This window comes from Trichomycterus rosablanca, chromosome 17, assembly GCF_030014385.1.
Source record: "Trichomycterus rosablanca isolate fTriRos1 chromosome 17, fTriRos1.hap1, whole genome shotgun sequence".
Lineage (NCBI taxonomy): Eukaryota > Metazoa > Chordata > Actinopteri > Siluriformes > Trichomycteridae > Trichomycterus > Trichomycterus rosablanca.
Genome location: NC_086004.1, coordinates 21,696,100 through 21,720,667, shown reverse-complemented (window position 1 = coordinate 21,720,667; position 24,568 = coordinate 21,696,100). Strand labels below are relative to the sequence as shown.

At 37.9% G+C, this 24,568-nt stretch overlaps 1 protein-coding gene across 1 annotated transcript; it reads right to left on the bottom strand.

Moving 5' to 3' along the window:
* Positions 1-690: 690 nt before the first annotated feature.
* ctns (cystinosin, lysosomal cystine transporter) lies at positions 691-20,045 on the bottom strand. Its single transcript, XM_063012998.1, has 11 exons — positions 19,983-20,045; positions 19,679-19,771; positions 16,827-16,905; positions 16,056-16,143; positions 14,676-14,779; positions 11,814-11,951; positions 11,628-11,727; positions 10,268-10,387; positions 9,980-10,150; positions 7,761-7,878; positions 691-3,964 (listed from the first exon to the last, which is right to left on the bottom strand). The coding sequence occupies exons 2-11, from the start codon at positions 19,743-19,745 to the stop codon at positions 3,819-3,821; spliced, it is 1,131 nt and encodes a 376-aa protein (XP_062869068.1). The 5' UTR covers positions 19,746-19,771; positions 19,983-20,045; the 3' UTR covers positions 691-3,818.
* Positions 20,046-24,568: the final 4,523 nt, after the last annotated feature.

The following is a 24,568-nucleotide window of genomic DNA, read 5'->3' as shown; positions in this document are numbered from 1 at the left end:
CCACAAAAGACTCCCTTACACACAGTAAAGATTGTTTAATAAGTAGTTACAACTAGGGCTGGCACCGATATTGGCCCAAATCATTGGATCGGATATCGGAAGGAAAAAAAACACGTAATCCGATCCGATACTGTTGCTTAATGTAAATAACACTTAACGTAAGGCCATTGTTTGTGTGTAAAACAAATAACACACGAAGATACGTTTCAACAGAGCACCATTTATTGCCACTCACCCTTGATGGCATCATTAACATGTGCCACTGATCTACAACTCATCCACAACAGCCATTCAGAAATTAAAACACACTGATCTACTTCAACTTTTAGCATTTTAAAAAATCATCTACTACTGCCACATCTAAAAACACTGTTTAAAAACAATTAAAACCGCTTTATAAATCGCTTAATGAATGATAAATCAGCCAGCTCTAGTTACAACTATAACTGAACTTGTTCTGCATTTTACCTAAACGAGCCTACATGATGATGGACTCATAGGCGTTACAAGAGCGCCATCTTTGGGTGGGCAACAACAGAAATGTTGCTCTTCCTAAATCAGGGATGTAAACAAGAGTGTAGTTTAATTCTGAGAAAGGCAAAGTGAATACAATTACAGCATCTACAACCCTAAATCAGAAAAAGTTGGGACGTTATGAAAAATGCAAATTAAATAAAAACACAGTGTTCCTTACATTTACTTTGACTTTTATTTGATTGCAGACAGTTTGAACGCAAGATATTTCATTTGTTCATATACAGTACATCCATTCCTGCATTTCAGGCCTGCAACACATTGCAAGAAAAGTTGGGATGGGGGTAATTTAGGGCTAGTAATGAGGTGAAAAAACTAAATGATGATGTGATTCCAAACAGGTGACATCAACAGGTGATTGTAATCATGGTTTGGTACAAAAGCATCAAGGAAAGGCTGAGTCTTTGATGAGCAAAGATGATCAGAGGATCTCCAGTTTATCAACAAATTAACAAATTGAAATGTTTAAAAACAATGTACCTCAGAGAAAGATTGGAAGGAATTTGCATATTTCTCCCTTTCAAGGAATCAGGAGGAATTTTGGTGTGTAAAGGCCAAAGGAGCATGCTTAAGCTGAACACCCGTGATCTTCGATCCCTCAAACGGCACTGCATCAAGAACCGCCACTCAACAATAGCTGATATAACCACATGGGTGAGGGATTACTTTGGCAAACCTTTGTCAAGCACTATAATACAGAGTTACATGCACAAATGCCACTTAAAACTTTACTGTGCAAAAAACGTCCATGTCCAGAAGCGGCATCAACTTCTTTGGGCTCAGAGGCATCTAGGATGGACCATCACACAGAAAACACGTGTATTGTGCTCAGATGAATCAGCATTCCAGGTCTTTTTTGGCAAAAAAAGTCCAAAAGCCAGGGTCTGTCATGGTATGGGGCTGTGTCAGTGCCCTTGGCAAAGGTCATTTACACTTCTGTGATCTGTATGTAAGATTAGTGCATTATTTATGATTTCTCTACACACCCTCACTTTTACATTTACAGGCAGTTAAAAGTAGCCAGTCTAGCAAAGACGAAAAGTTGCTGAAGGTAAATATCGAACCCGTGGCCCAAGGACCCTGAAGCTGCTGGACCACTGTGCCTAGTTACTGTATGTTTAATTACTTTATTTCTGCACAAGCCCATCACAAAATACCCCATTTATTTACACACACATCAGGAAACTATTTGGGGTCACATATTTACATATTGTGGTGACACGGTAGTTGAAATGGTAGTGTGTGTGCCACAAAGAAACAAGTCACAAGGGCCAGGGTTTGATACTCTGGACACTTTCCCTGCCTTATTTGCATAGATGTGTAAACAGGTCTGTAAAAGACTTGCTGGCTTGCCCAGACTGCTACCCTGACCAGGATAAAGCAATAAGTAAAAACAAATAAAATGCTGTAAAATGATAGAGGTAAGAAAACCCACACAGGCTCTAATTATCAATGGTCAATGGGCAAGACGTAGCCTAGTGGTTAGGACACTGGACTAGTAATCAAAAGGTTGCTGGTTCAAGCCTCACCACTGCCAGGTTGCTGCTGTTGGGCACTCGAGCAAGGCCCTTAAACCTCAATTGCTCAGATTGTATACTGTAACTGTACTGTACGTCGCTTTGGATAAAGGCGTCTGCTAAATGCTGAAAATGTAAATATAAACGCCAAGATTGAACTCTGAAGCCGTGAGCTGTACAACCAACACTACCTGTTTTACATCATGCCAGTCATTACCACTGGATCTTAATTCATCACTGTGACCAGATTACAGCAAATGTTATAATGTAAAAAAACCATGAAAATAAACACATACACAAAGCAGCACATCTGTTTCTCTTCTTCCACATGTGCATGTTTTACATTGGCCGGCCTATTAAACTAGATGCCATAGCTAATCCATTACTCATGTCCTTCTTTAATCCAAACCAGCATTTCACAATTCCAGCTGATACAGAAAACTCAGTTTCCAGATGAGCACTGATTACACACAGATGAATAAACGCTAACAAAAAATGATCTTATCGCTCTTACACTATTCGAAACTGATAATGCACACTTGGCCATAAATAAAAGTATTTGTGTAACATTACCTCATTCAGCATTTCATTCCTAATCCAAACATGCTGTCGAGCTGAATAAGATTTTAAATGGAGCAAGTGTTATTGATCAGTGTGATAAGTGGTCAATCTAATATAACAGCATCAATATTAAGGAACACTATATAGCTACATGCATTTTGACATCCTAAGAGTGTTACGGTTAAGGCTTTGTGCAAGTTACTAAAGTTCCATCAGACCAAACCTGTTAAACAAAGTCTTGGTCGGGGTACTGGAGCCTATCCCAGCTTTCAATGGGCGCAAGGCACACACCAACACCCTGGACGGGGCACCAGTCCATCGCAGAGCAGACACACATACACACATTCACCTATAAGGAAATTCAGTGTCTCCAATTAGTCCGACTGTATGTTTTTGGACTGTGGGAGGAGCTTTATACAAAGCATGAAACTAAAGCTAAAGGGCACAGTGGTTTTACAGACTCAAAGTCATTAGTTCGAATCTTAGCTCTCCTATCGTCAGGCCAGGCGCCTATACAGTCAATGATTGGCTTGTGTGAAAATAGAATGCCAAAAAAACGGCTGTAATTCTGACCTCTGCTGGCTGATCCATGGCGCCTGCACAGGGACATGGATAATAGAAATCGGTGCGTGACTCTCCACGCGCAATACGAATCTCCATATGAACCTGTCTACGGCTACTGCATACGTCTTATAGGGGGCAAGCGAGACTCACGGCCCTTGGTCAGAATGGAAGTCAGGAGCAATAGAGGAGGTAAAATGTAATAACACATGGAGAGAAGAGTAACTGTAGACAAATTAAAGCCTTGCCAACCCCCCCAAAAAAAGAGGTACAAACACATTGTCATGATCTATCCACACACCCGAACAATCTGTCTTAATGCCAACTAGTGATGTATTTATTTAATTAAAATAGCAAGTAAAACTTGAATGAGGCTGAATTAAAAGTATTTTAATAGTTGTTAGTTGCTTTTAAGAACAAAAAGCACATTTCAACAATTAAATTTTACTAGCCTATATGCAAATGCTTTCCAAATTCTTTTTATATATTTATATAAAACACATGAATGACTTTAAAATGTTATACTGTACAATTCTTTAAAATCCTTCAAAGTCACTTTAAAATCATAAAAAAATCCTGGTTACTCTACTAAGGCACCTTCAGTGGCATCAGATCAGTGAGGCACATTCTCCCGAGCCAAATTCCTCATTCCTCTTCACCCAGTATCTGATATACCGGAGCTTTTTTACAATATAGGCAATAATGCTGTATCATAAATATGATGTCGAAAAATATGGAGAAAAGGCCCAGGCCGAATTTTGTCGGATCTCCGAATATAAGCTTCCACTCATCTGCAAAGTAAACAGAATCAAAATGTAATTAAAGAGAACTAGATATAATAATTAACATTACGACCACCTTCCTAAAAACAGCCCTGACCCGTCGACCCATGGACTCCACTAGACCCCTGAAGATGTGCTGTGGTATCTGGCACCAAGATGTCAGCAGCAGATTCTTTAACTAAGTAAGTTGTAAGGTGGGGCCTTGTGTCGGACTTGTTTGTCCAGCACATCCCACAGATGCTTGACTGGATTGAGATCTGGGGAATTTAGTTATATATATACAGTGTATCACAAAAGTGAGTACACCCCTCACATTTCTGCAAATATTTCATTATATCTTTTCATGGGACAACACTATAGACATGAACCTTGGATATAACTTAGAGTAGTCAGTGTACAACTTGTATAGCAGTGTAGATTTACTGTCTTCTGAAAATAACTCAACACACAGCCATTTATGTCTAAATAGCTGGCAACATAAGTGAGTACACCCCACAGTGAACATGTCCAAATTGTGCCCAAATGTGTCGTTGTCCCTCCCTGGTGTCATGTGTCAAGGTCCCAGGTGTAAATGGGGAGCAGGGCTGTTAAATTTGGTGTTTTGGGTACAATTCTCTCATACTGGCCACTGGAAATTCAACATGGCACCTCATGGCAAAGAACTCTCTGAGGATGTGAGAAATAGAATTGTTGCTCTCCACAAAGATGGCCTGGGCTATAAGAAGATTGCTAACACCCTGAAACTGAGCTACAGCATGGTGGCCAAGGTCATACAGCGGTTTTCCAGGACAGGTTCCACTCGGAACAGGCTTCGCCAGGGTCGACCAAAGAAGTTGAGTCCACGTGTTCGGCGTCATATCCAGAGGTTGGCTTTAAAAAATAGACACATGAGTGCTGCCAGCATTGCTGCAGAGGTTGAAGACGTGGGAGGTCAGCCTGTCAGTGCTCAGACCATACGCCGCACACTGCATCAACTCGGTCTGCATGGTCGTCATCCCAGAAGGAAGCTGACGCACAAGAAAGCCCGCAAACAGTTTGCTGAAGACAAGCAGTCAGAGAACATGGATTACTGGCATGCCCTGTGGTCAGACGAGACCAAGATAAATTGTTTGGCTCAGATGGTGTCCAGCATGTGTGGCGGCGCCCTGGTGAGAAGTACCAAGACAACTGTATCTTGCCTACAGTCAAGCATGGTGGTGGTAGCATCATGGTCTTGGGCTGCATGAGTGTTGCTGGCACTGGGGAGCTGCGGTTCATTGAGGGAAACATGAATTCCAACATGTACTGTGACATTCTGAAACAGAGCATGATCCCCTCCCTTCGAAAACTGGGCCTCATGGCAGTTTTCCAACAGGATAACGACCCCAAACACAACCTCCAAGATGACAACTGCCTTGCTGAGGAAGCTGAAGGTAAAGGTGATGGACTAAACCCAATTGAGCACCTGTGGCGCATCCTCAAGTGGAAGGTGGAGGAGTTCAAGGTGTCTAACATCCACCAGCTCCATGATGTCATCATGGAGGAGTGGAAGAGGATTCCAGTAGCAACCTGTGCAGCTCTGGTGAATTCCATGCCCAGGAGGGTTAAGGCAGTGCTGGATAATAATGGTGGTCACACAAAATATTGACACTTTGGGCACAATTTGGACATGTTCACTGTGGGGTGTACTCACTTATGTTGCCAGCCATTTAGACATTAATGGCTGTGTGTTGAGTTATTTTCAGAAGACAGTAAATCTACACTGCTATACAAGCTGTACACAGACTACTCTAAGTTATATCCAAGTTTCATGTCTATAGTGTTGTCCCATGAAAAGATATAATGAAATATTTGCAGAAATGTGAGGGGTGTACTCACTTTTGTGATACACTGTATATATATATACAGTGTATCACAAAAGTGAGTACACCCCTCACATTTCTGCAGATATTTAAGTATATCTTTTCATGGGACAACACTGACAAAATGACACTTTGACACAATGAAAAGTAGTCTGTGTGCAGCTTATATAACAGTGTAAATTTATTCTTCCCTCAAAATAACTCAATATACAGCCATTAATGTCTAAACCATCGGCAACAAAAGTGAGTACACCCCTAAGAGACTACACCCCTAAATGTCCAAATTGAGCACTGCTTGTCATTTTCCCTCCAAAATGTCATGTGATTTGTTAGTGTTACTAGGTCTCAGGTGTGCATAGGGAGTAGGTGTGTTCAATTTAGTAGTACAGCTCTCACACTCTCTCATACTGGTCACTGAAAGTTCCAACATGGCACCTCATGGCAAAGAACTCTCTGAGGATCTTAAAAGACGAATTGTTGCGCTACATGAAGATGGCCAAGGCTACAAGAAGATTGCCAACACCCTGAAACTGAGCTGCAGCACAGTGGCCAAGATCATCCAGCATTTTAAAAGAGCAGGGTCCACTCAGAACAGACCTCGTGTTGGTCGTCCAAAGAAGCTGAGTGCACGTGCTCAGCGTCACATCCAACTGTTGTCTTTGAAAGATAGGCGCAGGAGTGCTGTCAGCATTGCTGCAGAGATTGAAAAGGTGGGGGGTCAGCCTGTCAGTGCTCAGACCATACGCCGCACACTACATCAAATTGGTCTGCATGGCTGTCACCCCAGAAGGAAGCCTCTTCTGAAGTCTCTACACAAGAAAGCCCGCAAACAGTTTGCTGAAGACATGTCAACAAAGGACATGGATTACTGGAACCATGTCCTATGGTCTGATGAGACCAAGATTAATTTGTTTGGTTCAGATGGTCTCAAGCATGTGTGGCGGCAATCAGGTGAGGAGTACAAAGATAAGTGTGTCATGCCTACAGTCAAGCATGGTGGTGGGAATGCCATGGTCTGGGGCTGCATGAGTGCAGCAGGTGTTGGGGAGTTACATTTCATTGAGGGACACATGAACTCCAATATGTACTGTGAAATACTGAGCAGAGCATGATCCCCTCCCTCCGGAAACTGGGTCGCAGGGCAGTGTTCCAGCATGATAATGACCCCAAACACACCTCTAAGACGACCACTGCTTTATTGAAGAGGCTGAGGGTAAAGGTGATGGACTGGCCAAGCATGTTTCCAGACCTAAACCCAATAGAACATCTTTGGGGCATCCTCAAGCGGAAGGTGGAGGAACGCAAAATCTCGAATATCCGCCGGCTCCGTGATGTCGTCATGGAGGAGTGGAAAAGCATTCCAGTGGCAACCTGTGAAGCTCTGGTAAACTCCATGCCCAGGAGAGTTAAGGCAGTTCTGGGAAATAATGGTGGCCACACAAAATATTGACACTTCAGGAACTTTCACTAAGGGGTGTACTCACTTTTGTTGCCGGTGGTTTAGACATTAATGGCTGTATATTGAGTTATTTTGAGGGAAGAATAAATTTACACTGTTATATAAGCTGCACACAGACTACTTTTCATTGTGTCAAAGTGTAATTTTGTCAGTGTTGTCCCATGAAAAGATATACTTAAATATCTGCAAAAATGTGAGGGGTGTACTCACTTTTGTGATACACTGTATATATATATATATATATATATATATAACATAATTCCCACCACTAGGTTGTGGCTCAGTGATGTTTTGGGGCTGCTTTTCACCCCTGGCCCTAACATATCTTAGGACACATAGCTGGATGATTAGCTGTGATTGGATCTTCCACCAGGACAGATCCACACAATAATGGTTTGAGAACCACAGAAGCCTTATTTAAAAAAAACTGATAAGGAAGATTCCATAAGAGAGAGCCTAGTAGCCTAAAGGAGCTGAAGGTGTGTGTGTGTGTGTGTGTCATTACCATTGTTATAAGACTGCAGGATCATCTGTAACAGACTGAAGCTGCCTCCTGTGAAATCCAGTAGCACATTGCCGATGCTCCAACCCTCTGTGCTTTGTCTTTTGTAGTTCATGTAAGCCTGAAAGCAGTTAAGAGTGGTAAGACAAAATTGCTCTCACCTTCTTTCCTATGTAGCTTTAATATCTTCCACTCCTCTGGAAAGCATTTCTACGACACTTTGGAGTGTGTCAGGACTAGGGTTTTGTGAAGGCAACTGGAGCTCCTTTTGCACCATGTCCTTATAGAACTTGCTTTGTGCTCTGGAGCATAGAGATGATCACATGTGTAGAGAAGCACACTTTTCCTTTGATTATGGAATCCCCAAAGGGATAAAAAGCATTCAATACATAAACACATACAGTGTATCACAAAAGTGAGTACACCCCTCACATTTCTGCAAATATTTTATTATATCTTTTCATGGGACGACACTGTAGACATGAAACTTGGATATAACTTAGAGTAGTCAGTGTACAACTCGTATAGCAGTGTAGATTTACTGTCTTCTGAAAATAACTCAACACACAGCTATTAATGTCTAAATGGCTGGCAACATAAGTGAGTACACCCCACAGTGAACATGTCCAAATTGTGCCCAAAGTGTCAATATTTTGTGTGACCACCATTATTATCACTGCCTTAACCCTCCTGGGCATGGAATTCACCAGAGCTGCACAGGTTGCTACTGGAATCCTCTTCCACTCCTCCATGATGACGTCACGGAGCTAGTGGATGTTAGACACCTTGAACTCCTCCATCTTCCACTTGAGGATGCGCCACAGGTGCTCAATTGGGTTTAGTCCATCACCTTTACCTTCAGCTTCCTCAGCAAGGCAGTTGTCATCTTGGAGGTTGTGTTTGGGGTCGTTATCCTGTCGGAAAACTGCCATGAGGCCCAGTTTTTGAAGGGAGGGGATCATGCTCTGTTTCAGAATGTCACAGTACATGTTGGAATTCATGTTTCCCTCAATGAACTGCAGCTCCCCAGTGCCAGCAACACTCATGCAGCCCAAGACCATGATGCTACCACCACCATGCTTGACTGTAGGCAAGATACAGTTGTCTTGGTACTTCTCACCAGGGCGCCGCCACACATGCTGGACACCATCTGAGCCAAACAAGTTTATCTTGGTCTCGTCAGACCACAGGGCATTCCAGTAATCCATGTTCTTGGACTGCTTGTCTTCAGCAAACTGTTTGCTGGCTTTCTTGTGCGTCAGCTTCCTTCTGGGATGACGACCATGCAGACCGAGTTGATGCAGTGTGCGGCGTATGGTCTGAGCACTGACAGGCTGACCTCCCACGTCTTCAACCTCTGCAGCAATGCTGGCAGCACTCATGTGTCTATTTTTTAAAGCCAACCTCTGGATATGACGCCGAACACGTGGACTCAACTTCTTTGGTCGACCCTGGCGAAGCCTGTTCCGAGTGGAACCTGTCCTGGAAAACCACTGTATGACCTTGGCCACCATGCTGTAGCTCAGTTTCAGGGTGTTAGCAATCTTCTTATAGCCCAGGCCATCTTTGTGGAGAGCAACAATTCTATTTCTCACATCCTCAGAGAGTTCTTTGCCATGAGGTGCCATGTTGAATATCCAGTGGCCAGTATGAGAGAATTGTACCCAAAACACCAAATTTAACAGCCCTGCTCCCCATTTACACCTGGGACCTTGACACTTGACACCAGGGAGGGACAACGACACATTTGGGCGCAATTTAAACATGTTCACTGTGGGGTGTACTCACTTATGTTGCCAGCTATTTAGACCTATTTAGACATTAATGGCTGTGTGTTGAGTTATTTTCAGAAGACAGTAAATCTACACTGCTATACAAGCTGTACACTGACTACTCTAAGTTATATCCAAGTTTCATGTCTATAGTGTTGTCCCATGAAAAGATATAATGAAATATTTGCAGAAATGTGAGGGGTGTACTCACTTTTGTGATACACTGTACATCAAATATTGTCAGCACACTACACCACAGAAACGTCTGTTACACTAACGTAATGACCATATGATTGCTAGGACCACCTCGTATTGCATATTGTGCCTCATAAAAATTTTTAATCAATAAACACAAATCTTAAATTTTGATTCTTACAGCAATTTGCATTACACGGTGTGTGACGCGATTAGGTAGGGCCTTAATTATGAGTAACAAATTGTTTTGCATACCTGAGGGATGTACTTCACCAGGGTGATACCCAGTTTAATGTAGGAGAAGTAGTAAAGATAATTCAGCCATGAGATCTTCTGAGCCACAGCAACAAAAAGTGTGATCAAAGCAAACGTCCAAGCAAACACCAGGAGAAGAATAGCCACCTTTGATACCTTCTGACCTCCTCTCTAAAAGGAACATTTAAAAAAAACAAGCTTTAAGATCATGGTTCATAAAGCTGAAATACATGTATGAATTAAAAATGTACAAAGAATTAATATTTACTAATGCAGACATGGACTGACCTCATATATTGCACACTGGAAGATGTAGATGAGAGTAAGGACCACGGCGTGCAGACTGAAGAACACGTCATTAGCATCCACTGGGTTGATTCCATTGGGATTGTTCTTCAAAAATTCCTCCTGTTGATAAAGAGTTATTTATTTATTAGGCCTGCTTATTAAAACCAATAACATCATCATCAGGCAAAGTGTCCAGTCTGTAAAGAAAATTATTATTTCTGTGACCCTAGTAACTACAGCACCATTTACTTTGAATTTTATTTGATTGCAGACAGTTTGAACCCAAGATATTTCATGTTTTGTTGGGACGGGGCCAGAAGACCTAAGGGATTTGCATACTTCTCCCTCTACAGTACATAATATCATTAAACGATTCAAGGAATCGGGAGAAATTTCCATGTGTAAAGGTCAAGGATGCAAGCTTAAACTGAACGCCTGTGATCTTCGATCCCTCAGACGGCACTGCATCAAGAACCAGCACTCAATAGCTGATATAACCACATGGGTGAGGGATTACTCTGGCAAACCTTTGTCAAGCACTACAATACAGAGTTACATACATGCACAAACACCACTTAAAACTTTACTGTGCAAAAAAGAAGCCTTATGCTAACCATGTCCAGAAGCGGCGTCGACTTCTTTGGGCTCTGAGGCATCTAGGATGGACCATCACAGTGGAAACGTGTATTGTGGTCAGATGAATCAGCATTCCAGGTCTTTTTTGGAAAAAAATAGATGCCGTGTGCTCCAGACCAAAGACAAAAAGGACCATCCAGACTGTTATCAGCAACAAGTCCAAAAGCCAGGGTCTGTCATGGTATGGGGCTGTGTCAGTGCCCTTGGCAAAGGTCATTTACACTTCTGTGATCGCAGAATTAATGCAGAAAAGTACATTGAGATCTTAGAGCAACATATGCTGCCTTTAAGATGTCATCTTTTCCAGGGACGTCCATGCATTTTTCAACAAGACAGTGCAAAACCACATGCTGCACACATTACAAAGGCATGGCTGTGGAAGAAGAGGGGATGGGTACTGGACTGGCCTGTAGTCCTGACCTGTCCCCAATAGAGAATGTGTGGAGAATTTTAAAACAAAAAAATGTGACAACGACGACCCCGTACTGTTGCACATCTTAAGACGTGTTTGCAGGAACAATGGGACAAAAAAAATAAAAGCTGAAACACTAAATCACTTGGTCTCCTCGGTGCCAAAACAATTTTTAAGTGTGGTGAAAAGGAATGGCAACATTACAAAGTGGTAAATGCTTTACTGTCCCAACTTTTTTTGGAATGTGTTGCAGAGTAAAAGACTTTAGGAGTTAATTTCATCTACTGAAGAAATTAAAACAAAATGATTTACCTTTATGTAAGGTATCCAAAAGAGGCCGACGTTGAAGACGCTATATGCAATAAAACCCGTGAGGTTAAGTGAGAGGAAATCGAAGTTTAGGCCCACCACGCTGCAAAGAACATCACAGTATTAATGACGTATGTAATTAAAAGGTCATGTATGTAATTATATTTCAGCAGCTCTCAGCTTATTTACCTTTTCCTTTTCCAGTTTTCATAGACTTGAGGATAGAAGGAAATAGACCAGGCCAGAAAGTAGATCCACCCAATAACCTGGTTGATGATAGTGAGGATGTTGCTCCTGACGATCAAAAATCTGATTCGAGTCTGTGAGCTATGAAGAAAAGTAATCATGTAAGGAGAAATGAACTCATACACTGTACAGCCACACAGGAGTGAGGTGATGGGTCAGTATTATATTATTAGTACAGCTTTCCAAGAACAAGAGATATAGATGTTATTTGTTACACATTTTTAAGATATTGAATATACCAGGTTAACAATACTTTAGAGACTAAAAGTTCATAATAATGTAGGTGAAATATGTTCAGGTTATCACATAGAACAAGTGAATTATTATTTCTGTTCGGTCAGAAGGGTTTTTTTTTTAATGGCATAACTTTTCAAGGCTTTTCGAGTTTATTTATAAACCATTTCATACACAGGGTCTCTTAATGAGATCTGAAGTCTGGGGAATGTTGAATGTGGCCACGTTCACAGTTTTTCTAATAAAAGTCCCATGAGACTACACAATGCTTTCTAAAAATAAAAAAAGACTATTTATTTATTAGAATTTCAATGTCATGCTTTGGTTACATTCATGACAGGACAGGTAGTTTCAAGAGCCCCCGAAGGAAAACAGTGCAAACACAAAGAGAACATGCAAAATTCACACAGAGAAAACCCAGACCGCTCCATCTAGGAATCGAATCCAGGACCATCTCACTGTAAGGTGACAGGGCTACCCCCTGAGACACTGTGCCACCCTAAATAAATAAATACAAAAAAGATTAATATCAGTTTAAATCAGGCTGCATTTTTAAATGATTAAATAAGTTAAAAAGTAACATAATTAAAAAAGAGCTAAAAACCAGTGCAATTACTAAAAGATTATTGAATGCACTAATATTGTATTAATAGAATATACATTTTATTTTACACACCATTATTAGTAATTCTCACGGGCTTGTTCGGTGGACACAATTAAATGTAATCTACAAAAATAATAGTAAGAAACATTACATGTATTTTCCAGACATTAAAAAAAGAAAAAGGCAACAGTTTTAGCCACTATATAGGAAGTGAAAGTAGGAATCAATATTGTGGAAGTCCACAATGAACAATAATATAAATAAATAATAATGATGCTGTTTAACAAATAAAAAGAACCGAACTACTAGCAGGTTTGTATAAGTGCAATAAAGCAAAGATCTGTTTTGCTCCTTTAGGAATTAAAACCTTGAAATGGGAACAGACTATGCACCTTATCACACCAAACCTTTTCACATTTGAGACCAAAGCTGTACATACTTTTACGGGACACTTACACTATATTGTCAAAAGTATTCACTCACCCATCCAAATCATTGAATTCAGGTGTTCCAATCACTTCCATGGCCATTGGTGTATAAAACCAAGCACCTTGGCATGTAGACTGCTTCTACAAACATTTGTGAAAGAATGGGATGCTCTCAGGAGCAACACCTTTGGGATGAATTAGAGCAACACCAGTGTCTGACCTCACATATGCGCTTCTGGAAGAATGGTCAAAAATTCCCATAAACACACTCCTAAACCTTGTGGAAAGCCTTCCCAGAAGAGTTGAAACTGGTATAGCTGCAAAGGGTGGGCCCACATCATATTAAACCCTATGGATTAAGAGTGGGATGTCACTCAAGTTCATATGCGTGTGAAGGCAGACGAGCGAATACTTTTGGCAATATAGTGTATGTCAAAGCAGTCTGAGACTACATGACTGGAATTTTCATGAACTTAGTTTTGGGGGCGTTTTATAAAAGAAATCACCTAGTTCAAAAATATACACCAAACATTTTCAGTCATAAATGTGGTGGTGATTGCCTACATCTGGTGGCTTCTCTGTGCCCATGTACATAGTACTGGCCTGACTGCCCCCATTACAAAGTACATAAGTCTCTTTTCAAAGGTTAAAAATAAAACTCAAACCATCACCCATTACTCAGAGGAAGTTTGTCCAGCCAAAACCACTTAAAACTGCTAAACAGGTCACAGTGTCCAAAGTCTAGCAAGATTTATATCACCACTGACACTATGTGCATGAAATAAGGCCCCGTTCCAAAACCAGCAACTTCACTAATGTTTGTTGCTGATAACCTGGACAAAGAAAATGAAGTTTTAGGAGCTTCTTTCTTGCACGGCCACATCTAAACGATGTAAAGCTTGCTTCTTGGTCATGACATGTTTGTTTGTGGTTCCTGGATTATAAGTGACCATCAGAAAAACACCCTCTTAGCATAACTTGACAGTTTGTATGGACACATGTTGGTACAGATATTTGAGGGATCTAAAGTTGCATCAAAATGGCTTCAATTGACATATTTGACAAATTTTGTGAAAATATGATTTGCTTCCCAAGGAAAAGTTGAGACTGGTGGTGGTTTAATATTGTGGCATTGTTTGATTAGCACAGCCTATCTGTATACTGTTGCTCTGACCATGTGCATCCTTGTATGTCCACAATTTACTAGAATGGCTTCTTCCAGCTGGTTTCATGAACCTGCCAATAAATTCAGTGTACGTCACCAGAACTAAATTTAATAATGTCCCTTTGGGATGGTAGAATGAGAGATTAGGTCATAAAGTGCAGCTGACAAATCTGCAGCAATAACATAATACCATCAGAATGACCAAGTATTATCATGGTATCAAGAATCAAGTGGCTACTAGGTGTAGCTATGTATAGTACCGACTATATCAGGCATAACATTATGACCACCTTCCTAATATTGTGTTGGTCCCCACAATATTAAATTAATACGTAACTGGACACCTAAACACAGGACAGTGATAAGCAACCTACCTTAGAATATCACTGTTGTTGCTGTACAGATAAGCAGTCATCTGTCCAACATACTTGGCTTGCACTTCAAATTGGGTTGATGTATTGTCTGCCGGCAAAACAACCTAAACATGTGGGAGAAATAATAGAAGTAATGCTCAGAATTTAGCAAATACAGAACCTTGTTAGCTATAAATAAATAAATATGTATTATGTAAGGCTGTGGATGATAAAGTGGGTCCAGGAAATTGTATCATGCGTTCCTTTGGAGTACACATCACATGGGGGTAATACATGTGCTCCTTACCAGCTATTTATCCAAACCAAGGTTACTTAAGACTGGAAAAATAAGTCACATTTACTTTTTACCTTTTATCACTTTCTCCTTTACTCATGTTCATATCTATGATGATCAGTGTACTCCTTGACATAAGTCATATACGCGGTGCAAATGCACAGCAGTGTAACAGTGGTGCTCTATGAATTCTGTTTCTAAAAGGTGTTAAAGCTGATAATTATTGTTATTATTAGGTGTCATCAAGTCATTTCTGAGTCCTCCTTGTTTGCACCTCCTTGTTTCTACACTCACTGTCCGTTTTATCAGCTCCACTCACCATATAGAAGCACTTTGTAGCTCTACAATTACAGACAATTTAAGTCCATCTGTTTCTCTGCATGCTTTGTGAGCCCCCTTTCATGCTGTTCTTCAATGGTCAGGACCCCCACAGGACCAAAAATATATCCAGCCAACAGCGCCCTATGGGCAGCGTCCTGTGACCACTGATGAAGGTCTAGAAGATGACCAACTCAAACAGCAGCAATAGATGAGCGATCGTCTCTGACTTTACATCTACAGGGAGGACCAACCAGATAAAAGTGTCTAATAGAGTGGACAGTGAGTGGACACGGTATTTAAAAACTCCAGCAGCGATGCTGTGTCTGATCCACTCCTACCAACACAACACACACTAACACACCACCACCGTGTCAGTGTCACTGCAGTGCTGAGAATCATCCACCATCTAAATAATACCTGCTCTGTGGTGGTCCTGTGGGGGTCCTGATCATTAAATAACAGGGTGAAAGCAGGCTAAAAAAAAGTATGCAGAGAAACAGATAGACTACAGTCAGTAATTGTAGAACTACAAAGTGCTTCTATATGGTAAGTAAAGCTAATAAAATAGACAGTGAGTGTAGAAACAAGGAGGTGGTTTTATTGTTATGGTTGATCAGTGTAATGTGCAAACGCTGACAGTTTGGCGTACATGTGTACTATCTACACAATTTGTCTATTCCTCATGTCTGCTGTAATTTTATTTTACAGACCACAAATAACTGCAAGAGAAGTTGTTAACATTTAAACAAATTATATTAAACAACATAAAAAAAAATTAAATGTACCTCTTCTGGAAGACCAACGATCGAAGAGACATTTTTGGAGTGAAATGTAACGTTAAAATAGATGCTCGCAGTAACATTCAGTGGAGAACTGCAAAAAATTAATAAAAAATTAACATCCTAGTTAACATTTTAAGAGGATATTCGATATAAATTAACATTAGAGGTGGAAAGTAACGAATTACATTTACTCTCATTACTGTAATTGAGTAGTTTTTTTGTGTACTTATACTTTTTAAAGTAGATTTTACAACCAGTAATTTTACTTTTACTTAAGTATGTTTTGTATTAAGAATTGTAATTCGCTACATTTTAAATAATATCCGTTACTAAGTAAAAAAAACGCAAAAAAAATCGCATCTGGGAAATCAGTGAATTCTGCGATGGAAAATAAACTGGTGCTAAAATAAAGGAGCTGTAATTTAGTTATAGAGTAGGGAGGGAAGGGTGATTTTAAAATTTTTTATGTTGATTTGTATCAACATGTTTTTTTCTATTATATTTTAATTAAAAACAACTATTGTGAGATTTATATCCACTTGCCCTGTTTGCATTACACAGGAGAGACACGCCCTCCTGTTAAAAAAGTAACTTAGTAACGTTTACTCTGAGTACATTTTAAATGAGTTACTTTTTACTTGAGTAGATTTTTAGACTAGTAATTCTGCTCATACTTAAGTAAAAATTCAATAAAGTAATAGTACTTTAACTTGAGTACAATATTTTAGTACTCTTTGCACCTCTGATTAACACACACTAGGACACTTAACATACCTTGCTGTGATGGTGATATTTTTCGAGAACCCCTCTTCTAAATCAACAGTAGCTGGAGCACTTAGGGTCACTTTCTCATCTGTGAATAATTAAATATACAGTATTATTAACAATAGGGTCACTTTCTCATCTGTCAATAATTAAATATACAGTATTATTAACAATAGGGTCACTTTCTCATCTGTGAATAATCAAATATACAGTATTATTAACAATAGGGTCACTTTCTAATCTGTCAATAATTAAATATACAGTATTATTAACAATAGGGTCACTTTCTCATCTGGGAATAATTAAATATACAGTATTATTAACAATAGGGTCACTTTCTCATCTGGGAATAATCAAATATACAGTATTATTAACAATAGGGTCACTTTCTAATCTGTCAATAATTAAATATACAGTATTATTAACAATAGGGTCACTTTCTCATCTGTCAATAATTAAATATACAGTATTATTAACAAGAGGGTCACTTTCTCATCTGGGAATAATCAAATACACAGTATTATTAACAATAGGGTCACTTTCTCATCTGTCATTAATTAAATATACAGTATTATTAACAAGAGGGTCACTTTCTCATCTGTCAATAATCAAATATACAGTATTATTAACAATAGGGTCACTTTCTCATCTGTCAATAATTAAATATACAGTATTATTAACAATAGGGTCACTTTCTCATCTGTCAATAATCAAATATACAGTATTATTAACAATAGGGTCACTTTCTCATCTGTCAATAATTAAATATACAGTATTATTAACAATAGGGTCACTTTCTCATCTGTCAATAATTAAATATACAGTATTATTAACAATAGGGTCACTTTCTCATCTGTCAATAATTAAATATACAGTATTATTAACAATAGGGTCACTTTCTCATCTGTCAATAATTAAATATACAGTATTATTAACAATAGGGTCACTTTCTCATCTGTCAATAATTAAATACACAGTATTATTAACAATAGGGTCACTTTCTCATCTGTCAATAATCAAATATACAGTATTATTAACAATAGGGTCACTTTCTCATCTGTCAATAATTAAATATACAGTATTATTAACAATAGGGTCACTTTCTCATCTGTCAATAATTAAATATACAGTATTATTAACAATAGGGTCACTTTCTCATCTGTCAATAATTAAATACACAGTATTATTAACAATAGGGTCACTTTCTCATCTGTCAATAATCAAATATACAGTATTATTAACAATAGGGTCACTTTCTCATCTGTCAATAATCAAATACACAGTATTATTAACAATAGGGTCACTTTCTCATCTGTCAATAATTAAATATACAGTATTATTAACAATAGGGTCACTTTCTCATCTGTGAATAATCAAATATACAGTATTATTAACAATAGGGTCACTTTCTCATCTGTGAATAATCAAATATACAGTATTATTAACAATAGGGTCACTTTCTCATCTGTCAATAATTAAATACACAGTATTATTAACAATAGGGTCACTTTCTCATCTGTCAATAATCAAATATACAGTATTATTAACAATAGGGTCACTTTCTCATCTGTCAATAATTAAATATACAGTATTATTAACAATAGGGTCACTTTCTCATCTGTCAATAATTAAATACACAGTATTATTAACAATAGGGTCACTTTCTCATCTGTCAATAATCAAATATACAGTATTATTAACAATAGGGTCACTTTCTCATCTGTCAATAATCAAATACACAGTATTATTAACAATAGGGTCACTTTCTCATCTGTCAATAATTAAATATACAGTATTATTAACAATAGGGTCACTTTCTCATCTGTGAATAATCAAATATACAGTATTATTAACAATAGGGTCACTTTCTCATCTGTGAATAATCAAATATACAGTATTATTAACAATAGGGTCACTTTCTCATCTGTCAATAATTAAATATACAGTATTATTAACAATAGGGTCACTTTCTCATCTGTGAATAATTAAATACACAGTATTATTAACAATAGGGTCACTTTCTCATCTGTCAATAATCAAATATACAGTATTATTAACAATAGGGTCACTTTCTCATCTGTCAATAATCAAATACACAGTATTATTAACAATAGGGTCACTTTCTCATCTGTCAATAATTAAATATACAGTATTATTAACAATAGGGTCACTTTCTCATCTGTGAATAATCAAATATACAGTATTATTAACAATAGGGTCACTTTCTCATCTGTGAATAATCAAATATACAGTATTATTAACAATAGGGTCACTTTCTCATCTGTCAATAATTAAATATACAGTATTATTAACAATAGGGTCACTTTCTCATCTGTGAATAATCAAATATACAGTATTATTAACAATAGGGTCACTTTCTCATCTGTGAATAATCAAATATACAGTATTATTAACAATAGGGTCACTTTCTCATCTGTCAATAATTAAATATACCGTATTATTAACAATAGGGTCACTTTCTCATCTGTCAATAATTAAATATACAGTATTATTAACAATAGGGTCACTTTCTCATCTGTGAATAATCAAATATACAGTATTATTAACAATAGGGTCACTTTCTCATCTGTGAATAATCAAATATACAGTATTATTAACAATAGGGTCACTTTCTCATCTGTGAATAATCAAATATACAGTATTATTAACAATAGGGTCACTTTCTCATCTGTCAATAATTAAATATACAGTATTATTAACAATAGGGTCACTTTCTCATCTGTCAATAATTAAATATACAGTATTATTAACAAATACCATGATTGTGTGACACTGAATCATTCAATACAGTCCAAACCATTGTGGACTCTTTAACATTAGATCCAAAACTTAAAACTTACCACAGTATGCTGTGAACACATGGATAATCAGGAATAATAGTGTTAGCGCAGCTGATTGTTTCATCATCAGCTCCAGATGTTTGTCCTCACACCCTGCAGAAATACAACAAACAGCCCCAATCACTTTGTCTTACACAGGAAGCTATGCTGTTTATTTGTTGTTGTTGTTTTGAATCTGCCTAGCTCCATACAGCCATTTCACCACCGGTTGCCTTTCGCTCACTAGTGTTTATTACAGTATAAAATAAATCCTACAAATAATCTAAAATATTTAAACTAACATAAATAAAAACGAAAATGTTACCGATGCCAACGTAGGTTTCAGTTGATCATTGTTTCACCACTTCCTGGTCACATGACAAAGGCCAGCTGACCTTACCCGACGGAAATGGCTGTTTCTCAATTAGCTCCTCATTCACTCCAAAAGTGCACTACATACAGTACGGAATACTCACTTTCACAGACTAAAAGTGCACTAGGTTTCAAAGAGAAATCTATTTGGTATTGGTCCTGAGTTATTTCTTCATTCACTGCTGTTACCCTGTTTCTGACTTAGAGGTTGCATTAAATGGACCACGATTTTGACATACTGCAAATTGACATTACAGTACATTACAGTAACCTTTATTTAAATCACAGAAATACAATTAAATTACTTTTAATGTTTTACAATTAAATGACCTTTAATGTTTTGGCTGGCCAACTTCATATTTGTTCTGTAAATGTAAACAGATTTACACATTTATGCCCACAACACACTCAAAAAGTTGGGACTGGACCAAATAAGAGTAAAAGGTTTATACGATATTTACCATACACCATTTGTAAACATTCCACAATAAGCAGGTTTGTTTGTTTATTCAGATTTTACCATCATGTTTTACACTTTTTGGTTACATTCATGACAGGAACGGTAGTTACTCATTACACAAGGTTCATCAGTTCACAAGATTATATCGAACACAGTCATGGACAATTTAGTGTCTTTAATTCGTCTCACTTGCATGTCTTTGGACTGTGGGAGGAAACCGGAGCACCCGAAGGAAACTCCACACAGAAAGGACCCAGACCGCCCCACCGGGGAATCAAACCCAGGACCTTCTTGCTGTGAGGCGACAGTGCTACCCACTTAGCCACCACAATAAGCAGGTGAAAATATAAAAGAAGAATCCACCAAAGGTTTAGTCTTGCAAGCAAAGATGGGTCTTGGCTTGCCACTTTGTGCCAAACTTTGTTAAAGAAATGTCAATAAGTTCAAAAAGAGCATTTCAGCATTTCAATGCAAGATTATAATTTAGGTGTTTGTTTCGTAACGTACATAATATATTGAAGATCTGTGAAATCAAGAAGAATGTAATGCCAAGTCCAAGCAGGTCAAGGCTGGAAATCACTGCTGTGTGACCCTTAAGCCCTCAGTAGCAGTGCATTAGAAACCGTCATTAATATAAATATAATAATCTAGCCACAGAGGTTTGGGAGTACTTTGGAAAACCTTTGTCACTTACCACAGTTAACCGCTGCTTCAGTTCTATGTAGAATCATGCAGAATCTTAATTCAGATGAATCACAGGTCAGTGGAAATGTGAGCTGTGATCAGATGAGTCAACATTTCATGTTGCTTTTGGAAAAAATATACTGGAAGTTTTCTGTGCCAAAGACAAAAAGAGCTGTCCAAACACCATGGAGGTCCATGGTTATTTTAGCAGACCAATGACTTCATTCGGCACATGCTACTTAACGGTAGTAAACATGACTCTGCCCCAACATTTTGTAAAGGTGTGTTACAGGGATTAAATTTAAAATGTGTTTATATTTACAAAATCACAGATTTTATTGATTGAATGTTAATAAATGTCACAAATTTACCAGAAATTCGGTTTCTATGTGGGTATGTATAATGAATCGATATTCACTTTAAACAGCAGCGGGCACTGGCGCCATTTACCGCACCTGGTTGACGTCAAGGTTTGGAATTTTCCAGCCAAATTTATTTCTGTGAGGATACTTTCTTTATTTGTATTAATCTTTTATTTATTTAATGTAGAATTTATTTCATTTAATTTTTTTTTTCACAAAAAGGGAAATGTGCAGCATTGTTTTGCATAGATTGTACCTACCTCAAAAATAAAAGGGCATTCATTATTTAGATAAATAAAAATAACCACAAATACAGTATTTTATTTTATTTTAAAGAGAAATAATAAAAGGAAACAATTAAATTTTGTTTACAAAATCGGGAAAAAATCGTATCGTGAACCCAGTATCATGAATCGCATCGCATCGTGGGTAGAGTGTATCGTTACATCCCTACAAAATAAATTATAATTTTCAGTCATATAAAATAATAAATCATTTATCATAAAAGAATTCCGGATGAAAAATCCCTTATGAAATTCTGGAATTTTCTAGCACCTGCACATGAGTAATTTGGAGATAAATCTCTCTCTATAGACAAATATTACCTTATCATGAATTAACTTGTCTATAAAAGATCCAGTGATGCCATCATACCACAAAATGTCTGAGTTTTTGGACAAATGAGTCATTTGTATCCCAGAGCAGTTTCATTATGAAGAAGGTAGACAACCTTGCATATTAATTCAATTTAAATCAGTGAACTCATATACAGGTGTATACAGTAAATCCAATCATTAACTAAAAGGTTTCCAACTTTCCAGGGGACAACAGTTTGGTAAAGGCCTTCCCTGTTCCAGTAGAATAATAAATAATAGTTTAAGACTACTTAACTTAACTACTTAACTTAAACTCAAACACACATTTGTACCGCCGTTTCCAAGACTACATATTTCTTCTTGATATTTAAATTCTTGTATTCATACCTGTATGTATATATCGGTATATATAATATATTATTTTATCTACATATATTGCTATTATTATTATCCATCTATTTCCACTATTACACTCATCCGTACTTATGTCTGATATATTTTATATCTGATACACAGTCTACATTCATATTCTATTATACCAGATGCACGATTTGCACATACTGTTGTTCTGTTGCAAACCATATGCTGTATAAATGCACCCTATTTACTTACTTACTTTATTTGTATTTGTATTAGTTTCTCTTCTTTTGCTTGTTAAATTACTGGAGATCAATAATTTCCTGTGGGATACATAAAGTATCTATCGATAAAGTATCTATCTATCTATCTATCTATCTATCTATCTATCTATCTATCTATCTATCTATCTATCTATCTATCTATCTATCTATCTATCTGTATAAATTTGGCATGAGCTTCTCACAACCATTGAAGTTGTTGTTTGATTTACTTTTAGAACACATAATTGATATCTCAGCTATGTGCCAGTGTGTTTTACTGTTTTGGAGACAGTAAAGCCCTTCTCACTCCGACTTGGGTGGGCCGTTCTGTATTATCTAACTCATGGCCTAAATAAACGGAAACTCTGGTCCTGATCAGATGAGTAAAATAAATTACATTGAAGAAAGTTTAATTAATTAATAATTACCTACTCCCCTGCAAATGGTTGTATACTTTGGTTGCATCATCATGCAAATCAAAATCTAACACATGCTTTTATACAGACCTTGGTATATTTGTTGCAACCAGTGTTCCTGTTACTGAGGTAAATCTATTAAATATATTTGGCTGCAGCAGTACATTCCTCCACATGGTGGTGCACATCATTTATATGATCCTCCTTAACAATGTACGGAGCCCTGCTGGTGACACAAGTATACATTAGCAGCAGTTAGCAGACGTTTTATCCAAATCAAAGAGATTCACAATTATGTGTTTGAGAATACAGTTTGAGCAATTATGGCTTAAGGGCCTTGCTCAGGAGCCCAACAGTGGCAACTTGGTGATAACAGGGATTGAGCCAGCACCCTTTGAATTGCATTTTCATAGTAACATGCAGAATATGTGCTGAAATGAAAAGCAAATCCTCTATTAAGCCGTTTTCACGTTGCTTGACCTCTGTACTGAATATGACTATGCAGGGATTTGCATTACCAAAATGCAAAATGAACTGGTGTCAGAATCATATACAACTAAATGTGAAATTAAATTAAAAAAAGGCACAGCAATTTTGCTTTCCACTGCAAAGGGGTTCAAACGTGCCAAAGTGATAAAAGTTAAACATCCATTGCACTGATGTAAAGACACTAGTAGCTGTAACTTTGCTGATATTATTAGCGACATTAGATGATGTGCCCTCTGTTTCTTAGAGATCCATTAAGGGCAGGGGTGTCAAACTCATTTTCACCGAGGGCCACATCTGCATTATGGTGGCCCTCAAAGGGCAGATTGTAACATATCCTGCTGTGATTGCAGTCGGCCTTTTAATTCTTGGACAATTTGTTGTTTTTCTGGAGGCTAAATTCTGTGTTTGGTGTCAAAATGCCAAATTTATACTGTATATTTATAATGTATATCTACATTTATATTGTACTAATTTACCACAGACATGGCCTCATAACACAAGAGACGTACCGTTTTTCTTCTTGAAGCACAAACTTGTATTCACTTTCGCATCTTTCATTAAATGTCCTCCTGCTCTACTTGTACATTTTGGGATTATTTGTAAATAATATCACTTGTTGGAAAACCGCCTCAGTTAAACGCTGATGTGGAAACACTGCCATCTAGTGACGGGATAAGGTCACTTTGCGGGTCACAAAATCGGCATGCATTGTAGGAGATGCAGTTTATGTACGATTTTGCAGTGTATTTTAAGACAATCATACATCTTTTAAGCTCTTGCGGGCCACATTAAATGACGTGGCGGGTCGGATTTAGCCCGCAGGCCTTAAGTTTGACATTTCTCTGGCTATTCTGCATAATAAAACAACTAAATAATGGGCACCTTGTTGCAGTTACACTCAAGTTAGTAATC

What these genes read in the sequence shown, in the direction of transcription:
- ctns (XM_063012998.1), bottom strand. Translation starts at nt 19,745, where the DNA reads ATGATGAAACAATCAGCTGCGCTAACACTATTATTCCTGATTATCCAT. An exon ending in TGTGTTCACAGCATACTGTG is followed by an intron (nt 16,906 to 19,678) that starts GTAAGTTTTAAG and finishes AATTATTCACAG; the next exon opens with ATGAGAAAGTGACCCTAAGT. An exon ending in AATATCACCATCACAGCAAG is followed by an intron (nt 16,144 to 16,826) that starts GTATGTTAAGTG and finishes AATTTTTTGCAG; the next exon opens with TTCTCCACTGAATGTTACTG.